General features: G+C 38.6%; 1 protein-coding gene across 2 annotated transcripts in view; it reads right to left on the minus strand.

Annotated features, from left to right (window-relative positions):
• Positions 1–17753, minus strand: part of LOC120554377 (protein SON) — a 47499-nt gene extending 29746 nt beyond the window's left edge. For both annotated transcript variants that reach the window (XR_005638386.1, XM_039793253.1), the window contains exons 1-7: positions 17621–17753; positions 15925–16155; positions 12740–12774; positions 7566–7768; positions 4845–5029; positions 3919–4136; positions 317–599 (exon numbers count right to left, since the gene is read on the minus strand). Coding sequence is in view for 1 of the 2 variants with exons in the window: in XM_039793253.1 (XP_039649187.1) it covers positions 317–599; positions 3919–4136; positions 4845–5029; positions 7566–7768; positions 12740–12774; positions 15925–16155; positions 17621–17703 (1238 nt within the window). In the remaining variant the exon portion in view is untranslated. The remainder of the gene's footprint in view (positions 1–316; positions 600–3918; positions 4137–4844; positions 5030–7565; positions 7769–12739; positions 12775–15924; positions 16156–17620) is intronic.
• Between the last annotated feature and the right edge of the window lie 205 nt (positions 17754–17958).

The raw sequence follows: 17958 nt of genomic DNA on the forward strand, positions 1-17958 counted from the left end.
GCCGTCCAGCAGTCGGTAGTGAGAGCCACGAACTTCGCAGAAAAAAAAGAGCTGAAACCGAGTGCTAGTGCCAATAAGCTACTCCAATAAAAGGCACTTGTGGTTTCATGTGTTGCCCCATGAGTTGGTTGCATAGCCTATTTTTTTTTAACCAAATCACTTTAAATAACAAGATCAATGCTTTTTTTAACAGCTAACTAACTGATTAATTGAATGTGAACTCATATTCATATAATCATAATCGTTTGGTTAATTTAGCTATAACGTCACATGGATAAAGGAGATCCTAATACAGAAAAAAACCCAGTCACTTTACCTCGACCGTGACCTCTTCTTCTTTGAAGGACTCCTGGATCTGGATCCCCTCCTGTGGCTCCTACATGGTGACTTAGATCTTTTCTGCCTCTTTGATGACTTTGATTCTTTTTTCCTCTGTGGGGACTTGGATGGTTTCCTCTTCATCATTGCTGGCAATTTAACATTAGTGTCAGATGTACTCGGGTGTTTTGATGCTTTAATCCGAGGCAAGCTGAGCTCAGTGGTCTGGTCAGGTTCAGTAGCTATGGACTGGCTCATCATGGAGTGGGGTGCGGCAGAACCTGCAGATTTAGCATTAGGCCAAAAAACACATTAATTAGATCTTTTTTTTTTTTTTTCTGTGGGTCATCATGAAGTACCAGGAAGTACATCAAATAAAGGCGAAACAACAACAAAGATTTTTATTTAAATTTTTTTTAAGAATTTCATCAAAATCTGAGTTTTGTCAGAATTTCATCTCCTTTATTACATACTATGCTTCCCTCAATACTTATTATTGATTATACCGACCCACCCCTGCCAACCCACCCTACCATCCGCCCACCTGTTCCACCCCTGTCACCATTTACCCCACACATTGCTGGTCCTCATTCAAGACAGGCCACACTTACACACACACACACACACACACACACACACACACACACACACATTACAACAACAACAACAAAATAAATAAATAAATAAAAATAAGTAAAATAAAATAATAAAGGGGGTTCTTAAGACATGGCATTATAGATTTGGCTCCATTGGCTATTAAATTGTTTATTTTTATTTTTGTCCTCTGACATTGATCTTTCAATACACAGATAATACTTCATTCCCAGTTTTGCAATATTAGATTTTTAAAGATAAGAGAGGAAAAAAGTATCTGCCAGCTAGTTGGATATCTTATTCCCTCTATATCTTGAAAAAAATACACATTTTTGGAGAGAATATGATTTTTCTGTTAGTATACTTAGATAACCAAATCGCTATGCTCTCCCAAGTCTTCTTAATTCCTTTGCAGTACCAAAAGGCGTGCATAAGGGAGTCAGCATATTGGTTACATTTTAAACATATATTGGATGATGTGTTATCAAAGTTGTTTCTTGTCATTATCTTAAACTGTATTGGTTGCAGATTTTAATTAGTAGTTAATTTTAGTTAGTGACAAGCTTTCTTTCCATTTTTCTTTAACGTCAACCCCTAGGTCTTCCGTCCATTTATTGTATATACTTTGTAATAATGTATCAATGCTTTCCAGTGTTTTCCAGTTTTTCAGTTGCATATACCTAAATAAGTCTGTATCTTTTAGGTTATATTTGCTTTTTAATTCACTGAATGGTGCAACAGTGTCGTGGTTTGTGACATCTGACAACTGCTGGATTCCACTTTTTATCCACGTTTCCCAGTATATCTGTGTGCAGTGTATATTTATTGACGGATGGTTCCAAATCGGTATGTACCTGGGGAGCCCTATTTCTTGATGGAGATTTTTTTCCATTTTATTCCAGGCCTTTAATGTACTATTATTAACAAAATTTGTTGATTTGATGTTGTCCTTAGAAAAGAGTGCTAGCAGTAAACTGTGGCACTGTAATTGATTGTTTTCGACGTCTATCCATGGATCTTCGTTTGTTTTATTCATTATGCGTTGAATATAAAATGACTGAGCTGCTACGTGAGAGAACTCTAAGTTAGGGAGATTAAGACCCCCTTCTGCTCTTGGGTGATACAAAAGTTTCCTTTTCAATCTACGTGCTTAATTTGACCAAATGAACGAAGAAATTATTGAGTTTACCTCTTTAAAAAAGGTTTTAGGAGGCGTTCTAGGAATAGTTTGAAATTTGAATAAGAATTTTGGTAGCAACATCATCTTAAAGAGGTTTACTCTTCCCATTAAATTAACCTTCAAGTCTTGCCACTGCCTAACATCCTTCCTAAAGTCTTTCACACATGGAAGAAAGTTATCTTTATACAACTGGGTATTATCATGGCTAATATAGGTTCCAAGATAGATTTAGTTTTTTTCTGTATCCAAAATTGTGTGAGATTCACAATTTTCTTGCAAGAGTCTATTGCCAACAGCTCCGTTTTTGCAATGTTCATTTTATAACCGGGGATCCCTGAAAAGGTTGTAATTATTTTCATAAAGTGTGGAACTGAGGTGATTACATTGCTTAAGTAAAGTAATAAATCATCTGCGATGTTTAAACTGTTTCTTACCAATCTCAATACCTCCTATCTCTTTTATCTCTCAAATTTTTTGAGCCAAGGGTTCACTTGCTAATGCAAACAATGATGGTGAAAGAAGACATCCTTGGGCACTACTGCCTAGTTAATGAGAAAGGTTTTGATAGAATTCCGTTTGTATATACATATGCTTTAGGAGACTTGTACAGGGTTCTAATCATATTCATAAAATTTAATGGGAAGTTGTATACCTCCAATACTTTAAAGAAAGTAGGACCATTCTAGTCTATCAAAGGCCTTTTCTGCATCAACAGCCATTAATGTTAAATCTATTTTATGTTTCTTTGCATATTGTGTGAGGGAGATACATGTTCTGGCATTAGTTCTTAAATCCCTATGTTGTATAAAACCAGCTTGGTCGTAATTAATTAAGCTCGGTAGAATTTGTACCAGTCTATTATTGAAGATTTTAGTTATGATCTTCTCATCACATTTTATTAAGCTTATAGGCCTATAATCAGAAGGTGTTTCCCAAGTCTTACCTGGCTTTAGTATAACAGACATAGTCGCTTGGTACATTGTTTCAGGAAGACTATTGTTTTTTGCACTGAGTTAACCACTTCTGTGAATAAGGAATCTAGTTTAGCCCAGAACGTGGTGTAAAATTCTATAGGAAAGCTGTCCATTCCTGGAGCTTTTTTGAGGGCAAAGTTTTTTTTTATAGCAGATTGTATTTCTATATTGGTTATATCCTTGCTAAGATCTTCAATTTGCTCAGGAGAAAGAAGTTTAAGGTCGATTGATTTTAAGAAAGGGAGAGGGTCCTGGTCTTAAATTTCGGAAGTATATAATTTTTCATAAAATGATCTAAATTCATTGTTTATGGCATGGTTATTTAAACACCTTGAATAACTGTACAAACACATATTTTAAAATGTTTTAATGTATGTGTAAGGTAAAGGGTTGACAGAAAGGTATAAAGGTAGTTACAAAATAATTATTATTTTACTTCTACAAGAATAACTACATTGTAACTTTAATATCTCGTCCTGAAACTCCCAAAATATTAACCTTTATCTTTACAAAAAATTGTCGGATTTGTCACAATCTTGTTTCCGCTATGGCACTCACATTTGTGTTGGCAGATTCTTTTTTACATTGCTGGTGTTTAGGAATTGTTCCTGATTAACGATATATTGTGCAGCCGCATCAAATGAATTGAATTAAATATAATAATGGCTTTGTGTAGGATTAGGATATTGGCTAAAATTGGTAGATAAATATATTTTTTCAAAATCTTGATATATAATGTTCTAAATATTGATCAAAAATAATCGTGATTATGATTTTGGCCATAATCATGCAGCCCTACGCACATTTTTGAATGGGTACTGCACTAGTGCAATGTCATCAAATAGGTCCTACCTAGTTTTTGTGTCGAGTCGTCTGCTTTATCTTCTTTGTTCTCTGGTGGCTTTTCCATCTGGTCAGGACTCTGCAGCTCTGTGCTTGATTCTGCCAGCTCCTGTGCTTTGATGTTACTTCGGGTAGGACTGGAGGCCAGCTCAGGTGGCTGGAGGCCTTTTAAAGGACATTGGGTGGACGGTGTGGGTTCATCCAAAGCTCCCCTCTTCTCTGAAGAGCTACCAGCAGCCGCATCAGCCAGATCATCGCAGGTTTAAGCAAAATCACAAAGAGAAAAAGGAAAGATTATGATGAAGACCTGTGTTTATGTACCATGTAAGCAGCCAGAACGCTGCTTCTTCTCACAGGGGTAGCATTATTATGTACATGTCAATGTGTATTGTGCCGGCAAAATATCCTAACAGTACCAGATTGTGAGTGACCTAATGATTCACAACCAACTTTAGTTTCCACCAGATTAAATCTATGTGAGACACAGCACTTTGGTATGTCAGCTATAGTGCTGCCTTCAGAATCCTAATTAAATCAAGTCTGGGAAACATTTGAAAGCACAATAAACTAAATATAACCAAAAAACTATATCATTACAAAACAGCCCACTTCAACCAATTACAATAGAAATTTAGTACATGCAATATCATCCAGAAATGAACTGAGTTCTGTGCCAAACAAATAACCGCGCATTTCCTGGCAGCGTATCTGTAGAAAACATGTCAAACTTAGTGTCACAAAAACTAGACAACGGACTCAGAAATATCGTTAAAAAAGCAAAAACAAATGTCCCTGGTTGGCAAATTGAGATCATCAATCAATGATTTAATATCTCGCAGGAAAATTAATTAAAAAAAAAAACAACGCAAAAGATTCAAGGTTAAGTCATACAGGCCAAAACTCAACTGATGTTTTTTTTATTTTTTTTTTCATACCTGGACCGAGTCCTGTGGCGCTGTGTACTGGATAGGGAGCGAGTCCTAGACCTCCGGTGGTGGTCTCTAGACCGAGAGTTCCTCCTAACTGAATGTGAATGAGAACAGGAATGTGACCGTGAACGGGAACGGAAACTTCTCCTGCCGTGTCTTTCCTCATCTCCTCTTCCTTTAATGGAGCTGTCCTGTTAGAAAGCAATAAAGAAAGAAATGCGTAATTTTATCATTGTTTTTTTTATGTCACTGATGCACATCATTTTATCAGTGTACATGATGCTGTTTGCATTCATCACATTATGAGGACAGAAGTCTATTCACAAAGTCACCTTCCATCAAAAAGATGGACCCCACAAGGACAGGGGTAGGACTTGGGTTTTAAGGTTAAGGTTGGGTATAAGCGTGTAGCGGTTACATTTAAGGTTTAGTAAAATGTTGTGTTGATGTAAATGTGCCATGCATTGTAGTTTCTGGCTGTCAATTCTTCACTGTTCCAGAAAAGCTTTGTTTTTCATTATTTTCTGAAATGCATCCAGTGTCCTGCAAATGTTTCTGCAATGTTTCTTCTGCAATGCCAGCATATTCTCTGCATTATGGCTGGGTTAAAACAAATTGATTCTCCAATTAAAATTGATATTTTAATATATGGAATATGTTGATATAATGTCAGTCCTGTTAAATAAAAAGTACTTAAAACAAACTTGTTGGGTGAATTCTTAATGTAAACATGAACCTGCCTTATAAAAATTATTTGAGGGTGGCTTCTTGCTTGTCAAATTTACAGCATACCTTCTCCGAGAATCGAATCAGAACTGGTATTGTAACTGAAATTTCCCTAACCTCATTGACGATGAATCAAATCTGACACGTACTTGAATCGGGACCTTGTGAATCGGAATATAATCGATTCAGGAAATTATTGTCGATACGTACGTAGGCCTACGCTGCATGACACTTCATGACACTTCATGTTTTTGAAGATTCTCTTCAAAAACAAACTGTTGCAGAATTAGCTTTATGCATCAATTTAAGGTTAGCAATGCTAACTCAGTGGTGAGTTTTATATTAGTTCCATTTGTACTCGGAAATTGGAATTTCCGAGGCCAAAGTCGGAAACGCGCACCCTGAACTCGGATTTCCGAGTTGGGAAGTTGGAGCGCCACCCAGTACCCCGAGCGAGCCGACCTCAAAATCCAACATGGCTGCTCCGTGCATCAACAGTAGTGAAAGCTGTAGTGATGTACAGTTTATTAGCACATTCGGTCTTATTTGTGTATCATTAAATCAGTCGTAAAACTTCCATCTGTGGACATGTTGCTACGCTGTTTGTATGCACAAAAAAACAACTGGTATTAGGGCTGCTCGATTATGGAAAAAAAACATAATCACGATTATTTCGGTAAATATTGAAATCACGATAATTTGACACGATTACTCGTTGACTTCTGGAAAGATGTTGCAATTATTGAACTTAAAAAACAGTGGAAAAAGTTAAATAAATCAACAGTAAAAAAACACATTCATCTGTGAAATTTGCCTATTTAAACTTTATTTTTTCATTCAGAACACAAGACAAAATAAGAATTTACTTGCAAAATGTAATGAGCTAAATAATTGTTTTTCTCGATTATTCTGTTTTTGTGATCGTTGGGAGCCAAAATCATAATCACGATTACATTTTGATTAATTGCACAGCCCTAACTGGTATTGCTAACAATGGCTAACCTGGATAGAGCAAACCCCACAGTGAAATCTGACTTGTTTAAATGTAGCGCGGTCAACTCTGGTGTGACGTCACACACAGCTCCGGCTTCTGAGTTCCGAAGTAAGTGAAACGCACTATTACGTTGGGTGACATGACAGTCAATATTGCACCTTAAGTAGCAACCTTTAGCAACCGCCCAGAAAGTCGAGCTTATGCAATTTAGAAGGAAACATATTGGTTCTATACAAGGTTCCCAACCATAACTTTGGTGTACAAATATTTCTTAACAGTTCAAACAGGCTTGATCATTAAAACATGGAAATAGATACATATGGAATGAGACACTGCAAGAGTAGCCTTCAAATTATATGTGTGACTGTCTTGGATCAGTCACTAGCAATACCCCAATCCTACAGAGACTCCTTTAAAAGGTCCCACGGAATGAAAATTTCACTTCATGAGGTTTTTTAACATTAATATGAGTTCCCCCAGCCTGCCTATGGTCCCCCAGTGGCTAGAAATGGCGATAGGTGATACCCAAGCCCTGGGTATCATTCTCTGCCTTTGAGAAAATGAAAGCTCAGATGGGCCGATCTGGAATCTTCCCCTAATGACATCATAAGGGGAAAGGTTACCTCCCCTTTCTCTGCTTTGCCCAGCCATGAGAAAGAATGGGACATCATGGCTTGCAAACAAGCAAAGCATGGCAGTTTGTCAAGGCCACACCCCCATCCCCCAGCTCTGGGACTGGCTCTAGTGGCTCTAATTCTGCACCTAGGCTGAATTTCGGAAAAAAGACTTCAGATACAGCATTAGGGGACCACTAAGGCCTATATAAAAGCATCCAAAAAGCAGCATGTCATAGGACCTTTACAATTCTAAGGATCTTTATGTATCTGCTAATAAGAGGTCAGAACCTATATTTAATTTTCCCCCTACTAATATTTTAAGGACATAGACTTATTAAGACAGCATGCGCTGACTGTTTTTTTCCAGTTAGTTTTTGTTGGTACATGTACCTGTTTTGGGATGATATCAGGAAGCTCCTCTCGTCGCCTTGGCAATAAGCTTTCACCACAATTACTCTCCCTCTGCTTTGACACGAACTCTGAGTCGGAATCTGATGAGTTCTCGTCACCTTTCCTCCTTCTCTTCTTCTTCTTCTTCTTCTTCCTCTTTCCTTTCCGCTTGTGGCATCTGGACTTGCTCTCGTTATCCTCACCTGGACAGACAGTTCAGCAGCTCTGTGCCAGTATAGCATGTATGTACAACAGTAATTACTGTATAATATGGTTTTGGAGTCTTAAAGGTTCAGTAGGTAATTAAAAAGAAACTTTTTTTTTATTTGCTGAAACAGTCACTATATTCTGACAGTAGGAGAAGATAGCTCCTAATGGCATTTGCAAGTTTCCACCGCACACAAAGATGAACGACCAATCAGAGCCGAGGAGTCTCTAATGCAGTGTCAATGACTAATGATGAACTGCTATCAAACTGTCTAGCGCTGCCTGTCTAAACTAGGCAGTGCTGATCAAATATAAATCAAGATTATTTTCCTGTATTGCCTATTTCTCACCTCGAATACTTTTTATTGTACTGTTTAGCAGTAAAATGAGAAGGTTTGTGACCAAGTGAAGCCAAAAACAAGCACTGCCTACAGGCCCGAACAGCCAGAGCAGACACTCTGATTTTAGAGCTAAATACACCACACTAAAACATTAAATTACATTTATTACATGTCATTTAGCTGACGTTTTTATCCAAAGCGACTTACAATTGCTATATATCAGAGGTTGCACGCCTCTGGAGCAACTAGGGGTTACGTGCCTTGCTCAGGGACACATTGGTTGATGTACCACAGTGGGAATCGAACCCAGATCTCCCACACCAAAGGCATGTGTTATATCCACTGCGCCATCACCACCACCAAAAAAAGAAATAGACAATGCATTTACAGAATCTTGATTTATATTTGATCAGCGTTGCCTACACCCTAAAAAATGCTGGGTTATTTCATCTACGCAACCGCTGGGTTATGAAATGTTTTACCCATTATGGGTTATTTATATGGAAGTTGGGTTATTTTGTGCAACTCATGCGTTGAGTCAAAATCCATCAACCCAACATACATTGGTTGACCCAGCACTTGGGTTGTTTGTGCTTCGAACGTTATCAGATCATCACCAGAGTCCACACAGCGAGCGCTTGTCACAGCAGAGAACCAGTCTGGTCATCCAACGAGGCAAATAAATAATAAAAGGTTTGTGTACACTAGCTACATGTCTAATTCACATTGTCTGTGTTGCGTTACCTATTAAAGTACTATCTTTTATATTGTGAGGCTAGTTGGTTAGTTTGCCTAACAACGTAGCTAGCTAACGTTAGCCATTTAGCCGTTATCATGGAAGCATGGATAGCCTACAGCTTATCCGTTGGTCTGAATTATATTAATGAATTAATGAAACAAGTTCATAATGCCCATGGGCATATGGTCATGTTTATTGAGTTCACCAGGCTAATTTGCCAGCTAGTTTCAAGCTAGCCAGGTGATTCGCCAGTTAACTATCTAGCTAGCTAGCTAGATAGTTTACTAGCCTACAGGCTGTCCGTAGTTAGTTGCTGCGAGGCTATATTATTTTAACTGGCTCTAAATGAACGTTCTTGTTTTTCCTGAAGCTTTTAATGTGAAATGTGAAGGCATAACACAGTGTTTGACTGATTAAAGTATGTAAAAACAGTGAGATAACCTGATATGTCTGACTAAATGCATGTATGTGCATTTATTTAAGTAATGTGGTGACCCACAATAAATAGAACAAATGCTTATTTTAAATGGCGGCCTGGCAAACGACAAGGGCCACTTGAGTTAACGGTTAAGAAATATATAATAAAAAGTTTGGGAACCACTGCTGTAGACTGTTGTACTGACAGTCGTGCCCTGAAGGCTATGCTGTGAGCAGCCACAAATATTCAAATATGAATTGCATTCATATAAAAACAATTTACATGCATGCAATTTGTCATATGAATTGTATAGGTAGAGAGGGAGGATTGTGATGCTAAATAAAATGGCTGTTATCTTCACGTTGGATTACATTCTTCTGTTAGTCTGCATTGCTTTTACATGGTGATATCCGAATAGTTAATACAATAGCAATTGTATTTTTGCTTAAGCTCTTTTTGTGTTTGTTTCAGATCAATGGATAGCTTTGTCATTAACACTTTGACAGAGTGCCAGACGTTGTCGAAAGATTTAAAGGTAAGAAATATTTGTTTTCCCATCCACAGCATATCAAGTGTGCATTGCTACTAAAGCCCTTTTCAGACATGAATTCTTATGAAATATAATTTCCTCTTTTTTTCAGTAGCTTCCATGTAATGTGTCAAAGTGACTCCAATAGATGAATAGAGCCAGCCACTGGATTCCTGGAGGAAAGGCTACGAACGCCAGGAAGCGGGCTGAGATCAACCAGGAATTCGGAGAGCGCGCACAGAACACCACCACAAATGCCCGATGATGGCGCTCTTGCAAGGGCTCTCATACCAGGTAATTATTAAACTGAAAAATTATTTGATGAAGCAAAACATCCATATTTCAGTGAATGACAACTTTCTTGTTCTTTTTACAGAATGTACCATATCAGACGAACGTGAGTCACAGCTTAAAGAATGGTTGAGAAACAATTCTCAGCCCCTCAGCCACGATAGACACCTACATGCGGAACACGGCAGTCACGTACAGGGCCAAGTGGATTAGGGACAACAATTGGACCATCGATCAGATCCTCGAAGAAGAGTTCCCTCACCTAATGACCAAAGGCATGGTAGGTATAGGGAAATATGATCTTACATATGAGGATGCATTGTTTATAATGTTTTATTAGTGTGCCACATTGAATTGGTTTTAAAAATGTGTTTTCCATTTTATAGATTGCACAGGCTTGTCCTGCATGGGGATGCTGCATCAAAGTTGTTTGAAACTTGGTCATAAGAAATGCCAGGAGGGGAGTCTAAAATGGTAAAGTTTATTCAAAGTAGAATACTTGCTTGCAAGTAGAGCTAATGGCTCTTAATAGCAGCTTTTTAATAGGAATTTGAATTTGTTCACTATAGACCTGTTGACTGTTGGCCTGTTGAATGTTCAGCCAGTTCATTCGTAATTGTTGTTTTGCTCTGAATGTTTTCCTACCTGAGTGATATGAACTGCACCAGTTCCACTATATTGTTGATATAATAAATTTTTTTCAAAGATTCCATTATGTTTTGTTTTTGTATTGTTTAAGTGTTTATTGCATATATGCATAAATCTAGCATGTATTCTGTTCTAGGTTTGTAGTTTAACAGTTTTATTGCAATTTATTTTCTTAAATTGTACTGTAATGTGTTAGAATTAATCTGGGATATGGGTTAATTTTGCCAAGCATTCACCTATACACTATATAACAAATATTTAGTTGAATCAACCCAGAATTGTAATTAATTTGACCCAGCATTTGGGTACACTATATAACAAATATATAGTTGAATCAACCCAGAATTGTAATTAATTTGACCCAGCATTTGGGCACACTATATAACAAATATGTAGTTGAATCAACCCAGAATTGTAATTAATTTGACCCAGCATTTGGGTAGAATATTTAACTCATCTGTTGGGTTAAAAATGACCAACCCATCTTGCTGGGTCAAATTAACTACTGTTGGTCCGGTGCAATAGTGATCCAGCGGTTGGGTTATAAAACAACCCAAGTTGGGTTATTTTTAACCCATCATTTTTAAGTGTGTAGTTTGACCACAGCTCAAGAGCAGTAATTGACATGGCATCATTAGCTGCTTTCCGACCAAGTAGTTACAGGAACGTAGTTATAGGAAAAGTCCACTTCTGAGCAGATCTACTAACCACTCTCCCCCAAAACCATTTTTCCCATTTGCATTCACACTGGCCAAGTGGCCATAGGGACTATAGGAGGGGTAAGGGAGTGCTGAAAAACGGTCTTTATAGCGTTAAAATCAGAAAACAAATACAACAACAAAAAGTATGAACTAAACACTAAATCTGTCATAATTTAAACAAGTCTCCCGAAGAGAAACGGGTATCTCTCTCTCCCCCGCCTCTGCCTGCTGCGCTGTGGACACATGTAACTGTGTGTGTGTGTGTGTGTGTGTGTGTGTGTGTGTGTGTGTGTGTGTGTGTGTGTGAGACTGTCGGGCAGCGAGGTTGTCAAGCCCGCGGGGCACGCTTGTGGAGTTTAACTCCAAAAAGACAGTTAACCACAGGTTCCCGTTAATCTTATGACGGGCATGTGTTGTGATATTTAAACAAACGAACCGTCAACGGCGAAATAAAAGCCTCTTATTTACGAGAGCAGTCTGAGAGACGATGAGCTAGCAGCTTTGTGGAGCTTCTCACCTCCGAAAACGTTGAAGCAAATTGTCAATTCGGCATCAATTTTCGCAAGACGGCCTAGGTTCGAAATCTAAACAGTTAATTTCTCGCCTAAAACGTTGTCAGAAGTGAATTTAGTGATGAATGAGATGGCAAAAATTGTTAAAATTGTCCCGTTGTTGGTCTGTCTATACCGGAAAACCGACCCTCGTTGACCTAGGTTCCTATGCGGAAAAGGGAACAGCGAAAAGACCCTGCCCTGAAGTAGGAGCTGAAAGAGTTACAGGAACTGCGGCCAGAGGAACTTAAAAATCCCCAAATTGGTCCAGTCGGAACACGAGAAAAAAAGGGTTCTAGGAACTGCAAAAATCCCTCCGGTCGGAAAGCGGCTATCGACTCCTCAGCTCTGATTGGTTGTTTTCCTAATGCCATGGGGAGCACCAGGAGAAGGCAGAGATTTTTTCAGAGATTATCTGATTCACGTTGCACTGTCAGGATATTGTGACAGTTTGAGCTAATATGACAAAAAAAAAAGCGATTTATTTCAAAGTAACCAACTGTAGCTTTAAGTATGGGGATGTAGCCAGCAAATTGGTTAAATAAGATGCACATCAGCCACAATAAAATAAATGACTGTATCACATTCATCATAAGAAAACTTTTGATACTTTGATGTGACTTTAATACAGTAGTATTCCATGATGGCACCTGTACTTTCACTAATATAAACAATTTTTTTTTTCACCACAGCTGATCAACACATTGTTGTATGAATGATGCTATTCAAATAATAAGAGACGGACTTACCTTGCTCCTTATTCACCTCCGTTGGCGTTCTTCTTCTGTGAAGCAAAGATAAAAACCTAAATTAGGCAAATTCAAAAAGCGGGTATCAATAGTAAAGATTTAAACATAAACCCAACCACTCAAATTACTTTACAAGCCAAATTTGGCAAGCATTAGGCTGCACGCTATAAGGCCTGTAATGAACAGCATAACAAGGCAGTGCCTAGAACTTTAAAGGGATACGCCACCGTTTGTTGAAATAGGGCTTATCACAGTCTCCCCTAGCTGTAGATAGGTGGGCCAACGCATTTTTTGTGCATGCATTGTTTTAGTCCAGTTCAACACCGGCAGCGCTGCCGCTAGTTAGCTTAATAGCGTAGTGAATGGAATCCTATGTTGCCGGATAGCGTGTTGTGAGTAAAAGTGAGCCAACAAAAGACAAAAAAACAACCTAATAACTTGCACTGAGACAAAAAATGCATTGGCCCACCTATCTACAGCCATTTGTACTGCCTGTCCAGATGCTTTCAAAGAACCACTGGATCTTCTTTGGGTCTTTGCATTTTCAATCTTTACACAATTTTGCTTTGACTATGCATAGTTTGCTTAGTTGCATGGTTTCAAAATCATAGATGTTCAACAATTTGTATGTACATATTAGAGCCTGATCAGTATATGTCGACCAATAAGAAACAAGATATATTTGAGATTACTAAGAAACAGAGCTGGGGACTCGAGTCTGAAACTCGGACTCGAATCGCACTTAAGTCGCACAAACATCTGACTTCGGACTTGACTTCCGACTCAACCCAAAAGACTTCAGACTTGACTCGGACTCGAGCTTCGAGAATCGTCAACAACCTGTTTTCTTGCAATTATTGCTTTTTAAATCTAAATTCACTCATGTATTTCTATTTTCTTTTATTGGCGCATATACGTTGGGGAAACGTATGACGAGCTGACCTGATTTTGATACTGTATGGTATGGATGGTAGCTACAGCACATGCTTTGAATTCATAAGATTTAACAATACAGTGTCAGGGACAGATCAGATGGCCAGAGACTTGACTTGGACTTGCCCCCTCAAAGACTTGAGACTTGACTTGGACTCGAGCTCAAAGACTTAAGACTCGACTTGGACTTCCAAAAAATGACTTGTGAACATATCTGCTACGAAACAGTGCGTTAAATAGCTTAGCTTGTCTACTAGAAAGCACTGAGCGTTTATTTTTCAACTTCAGATGTCAGGGCTCTTATAGTTAGGTTTGGCTCAGGTTTGCCTTGGACAAGCCCTCAGTTATCCTGCTCCTCCCTCCTCCTTTCTCTCTCCACCTGTATGCATTCATATCCAAGTCCTTGTGCTTTTTTTGCCTCGCAGATTTCAACAGTAATCCAGATACTCAACATCACCTGATTTGTATTCATTTTTAATATATGGAATTCATGGGTGGGGGTGTTTAAGTCATAAAGCCTCGCACTGTACACATTGTCTAAAAAAAAAAATTATGATAATCAACAATAACCGTACTGACAACAATATCACCAATATTAATTCCAGAGCTGCCACCATCCTTATGGCAATCAAAGTACAAAACAAAAAGAGAGAACAATGTGGAATAAAGGAGTATAATGGAGACTAAGTTTAGGGGGAGGCAATAATTAACACCACAAAGTCATAACACATGGGTTCACCTATGTCCAGTGTAGTAAGGCCTAGATATATAGAATTGTATTTGTTGTGAAGAGAAAACCAAGGAACAAAAGACATGTTTTGGACAGTTAGGAGCTAAGGATTTGTGACTGTTTAATTACTTGTACATGAGCATATTTGTAGGGTAGTATGAGGTGTGAGTTAGTCATTTGTGGGTTGGAGGTCATGCAAGTGTGGATGTTTTGCGTGAAATTTATTGACGACTGGATTTGATCAAATTCAGCTGTCTGTATGTAGGGGATGAAGGACTTTCGGCCCCTATCCTGATGCGAGGGCTTTAACTTTTGGGTATCTGCTGACAAGTCTGATCTGACACTTCATTTAAATAAATGTTGATTAAATATGTATCTGACATTGACAACAGCTGTTGCCTACTGCCATTAGAAAACTATAATTTTCACAAGCTACTTTACCAAATAAGGAAGGTCCAGGAGAAAAAATACTGACTTTATAAACTGAAATTATTGATATGATATTCGATATGAATGAAAGGTATGGTTGATGATTTCACTTGATCAGCTAGAATGACAACATGTCACTCTGTTGGGAGTTTTTCGGAACTACACAAAAAACACGCAGCTCACTCGCACAGAAGATCTCCGGCTGACTGATAGTGGCTTGCAGATAGAACTTTAACCAGACAGACTGTCAAGTTTAAATTTAAGCCTGTTATCAACTTACTCACACATTTAATGTTAATTTCTGCTCATGTGGCCGGCTGCCAGCGATTAGTGTCAGCTCAAAAATGTGTATGTACAGGGATCTTTGACAGTAAGAGAGCGAGAGAAGAGATAACAGATTCATTAGCAACTAAGCTTAGCGAATCCCTGTATTTTGCCAAAGTCTGTGCCAGAAAATAGAGCCATTCGTGTTAGAGATGGTCCGATACCGTATACCGATCCAGTATAGGTCTCGGCTCTGATACTGCCTAAAACGCTGGTATCGGGAAGTACTGGAGTTTATGCACCGATCCGATACCACGTAATAAAGCCCTAAAGAAAATCTATGTTAAAGTAGTTTACTTATGTTCTTTTTCCGTTATAACTGACTGTCAAACTGGATAATAAAAGAAAGTTCTGTGGCATTCATTGTTTGTGTTTGTTCATGTTTCACTAAGATTTTAACCTGAGCCAGACCGACAACAAAGATAGAAATCATATCACATCCATACAGGGATAGTAGTATACAGTTGTTAAAACATAATAAAATATATGACACACTGGTATCGGATCGGTACTCGGTATCGGCCGATACGCAAGTGATAACGTAGCCCTTCATTCCCTGTCATTTTTGTTTAATTGTGCAATTTTTGCGTTCTTATCTGGTTCGCTGAAGTTTTCTTCTATTACAGAAGTTACTATTAATCAGCTGAAATGACGTGGGTTACTTTCTGTTATCCGTTTAGTCATGGTACTATGGAAGCGTAACAACAGTTTTATTAAATAGTTTGAATAAGACCATTTTGTAAGTATTGATGAAAATTCACAGTTTTACCTTGGCTGATGGTTGGTTCCTCCCTCCAATTCTGCCCCAGACTCCGAACTGCTCTTCTTCGCCTCCTCCTTTTCTCGGTTTCTCCTCTTCTTCTTGCTTTTGTGTTTTTTGTGCTTCTTTTGTTTCTTTTGTGAACCACTGCCCCTTAAGTCGTCCTGTTTGTCTATCTCCGAAGGGGCTTTTTCTGCTCCAACCATTTCAATGCCATTAACATTATCTCCTTCGGCAGCACTGATGGACACAGACGCAAAAAAAAGAGAGAGATCACTATTAAGTCACATTTGTTATTTCAACTGACAAGAAACCTGAGCTTGAATGTAAAAATTCATTCAGAGGCCTGTCCCATGAAGTGCAGGAGTTATTTCAATACATTTGCTGAGTAAAAACCAGAACAGACTTTCTTGTGCATGTTCTAAATTTGACAGGATTTTGCTAAGCCAAGTTATCCAGATCTTATTTTTATTTATTTATTTTTAAAACAGCTGCCAGGACTTAAAACCTGGAGTTACTTCTCAGAGGAATGTGGAATCGATTACTGTACCGACACAATGTCAGACTCAATGTGGAAGTGTACGTTCATGTGGCTATCATACCTGCAAACTCAGAAGGGCTAAAAAAGGTGACACATCTTCCCCCACCCTCACGTTACCTGCTGCCAAGTGTAGCGTTAACTAGCGTCCCGTGCAGCGATGTTTCAGTTCCCTCTAACGTCCGTTTTCGAAGCATCAGAGAGAAGCACAGGCATTGAAGTGGCACCTAAATAAGGCACCGAAATCCGTGTTGCTATTCGGTTCCGGTAGATAACGGTCGTTAAGGCACCGGTGCCGTAATAGCACTGGGTCTCGGACCTACCCCCCAAAATAAAAACTCTTCAGATCTACACGATTCACGTGGATGACATTTTCCCATTCAAAACGGCGTTTTTCGCCAAAAAAGCGACTAGTTTGCAGGTATGGGTTATGACTGTATCGTAAGTAGGGCCGGGCGATATGGAGAAAATCAAATATCACCATATTTTTGACCAAATACCTCGATATCGATACAGCAACGATATTGTAGTGTTGACTATCGGTGCTTTTCACAAAATATTTACACAGTGAGATTTTTAGGTAAATAATCATCAGTAATGTGGATATAATGAGTAAGTGGGTAAATGCAAATAAAAGAACAGCTAGAACAGTCTGGTAAGTTCTGAAAAGTACATCACTTTACAGTAATGCAGCGTTTAAAACCAGGAAAAGACAACACTTATGCCATATTACGATAATACGATATCCAAAATCTAAGACGATATCTAGTCTCATAGAACGATATCGATATAATATCGATACATTGCCCAGCTCTAATTGTAAGTGTGCTTGGAGACGTCTCTGATCCGAAATCCCAGAAGCGTAACGTTGCACGGATCGTTAAGTATGCATTCCTTCCTCATAAAGCGAGCAAGTGGAGAGATAACTACTGCATTCGACTGAAACTATCGTTTAAAAAAAACATAGTTACTTAGTTATCCCAACGTTTAAATGTATAAATATGGAGCTATACAATTAGCTTGAATGTTAAATCTGGTAACCAGACGGCGACCCGTCGCTGTAACGTTAGCTGGAAGACGATCGCCTTTGTTGAGTACTATTCACTAGCTAGCTGATTGTCATTTCAGTGTCGCTAAAACGAAAACAAAACACAACATTTGACGTACGTTTTGTCTTCATTCTGGTCTTCTATTTCCCTGATTTTATTCAATATAAAATCTTGGAAAATCTGCTCTATGTTGGCCGCCATGTTTAAGTGTGCGTCTCATTGCCGGTCCGGGTAGGAACTGTTTCGTCCTCTGCTGTGTTCCGGGTGTCAATCTGTTTTCCCCTTTTTCGTGTAGCGCTGCCCTCCAGTCATTAAGGTTATTATGGCTAATATTATTATGATTTGTCAAATAGCTAGGCCATGCAATGTGATGCTGATTTAATGACCCTGCCATGCGGCGTATGACTGTGGCAGGTGGGAGAATTTACAGGCAGTCTTGTATGAAGTACTTGAAAG

The sequence above is a fragment of the Perca fluviatilis genome, chromosome 24, assembly GCF_010015445.1.
Source record: "Perca fluviatilis chromosome 24, GENO_Pfluv_1.0, whole genome shotgun sequence".
Classification (NCBI taxonomy): domain Eukaryota; kingdom Metazoa; phylum Chordata; class Actinopteri; order Perciformes; family Percidae; genus Perca; species Perca fluviatilis.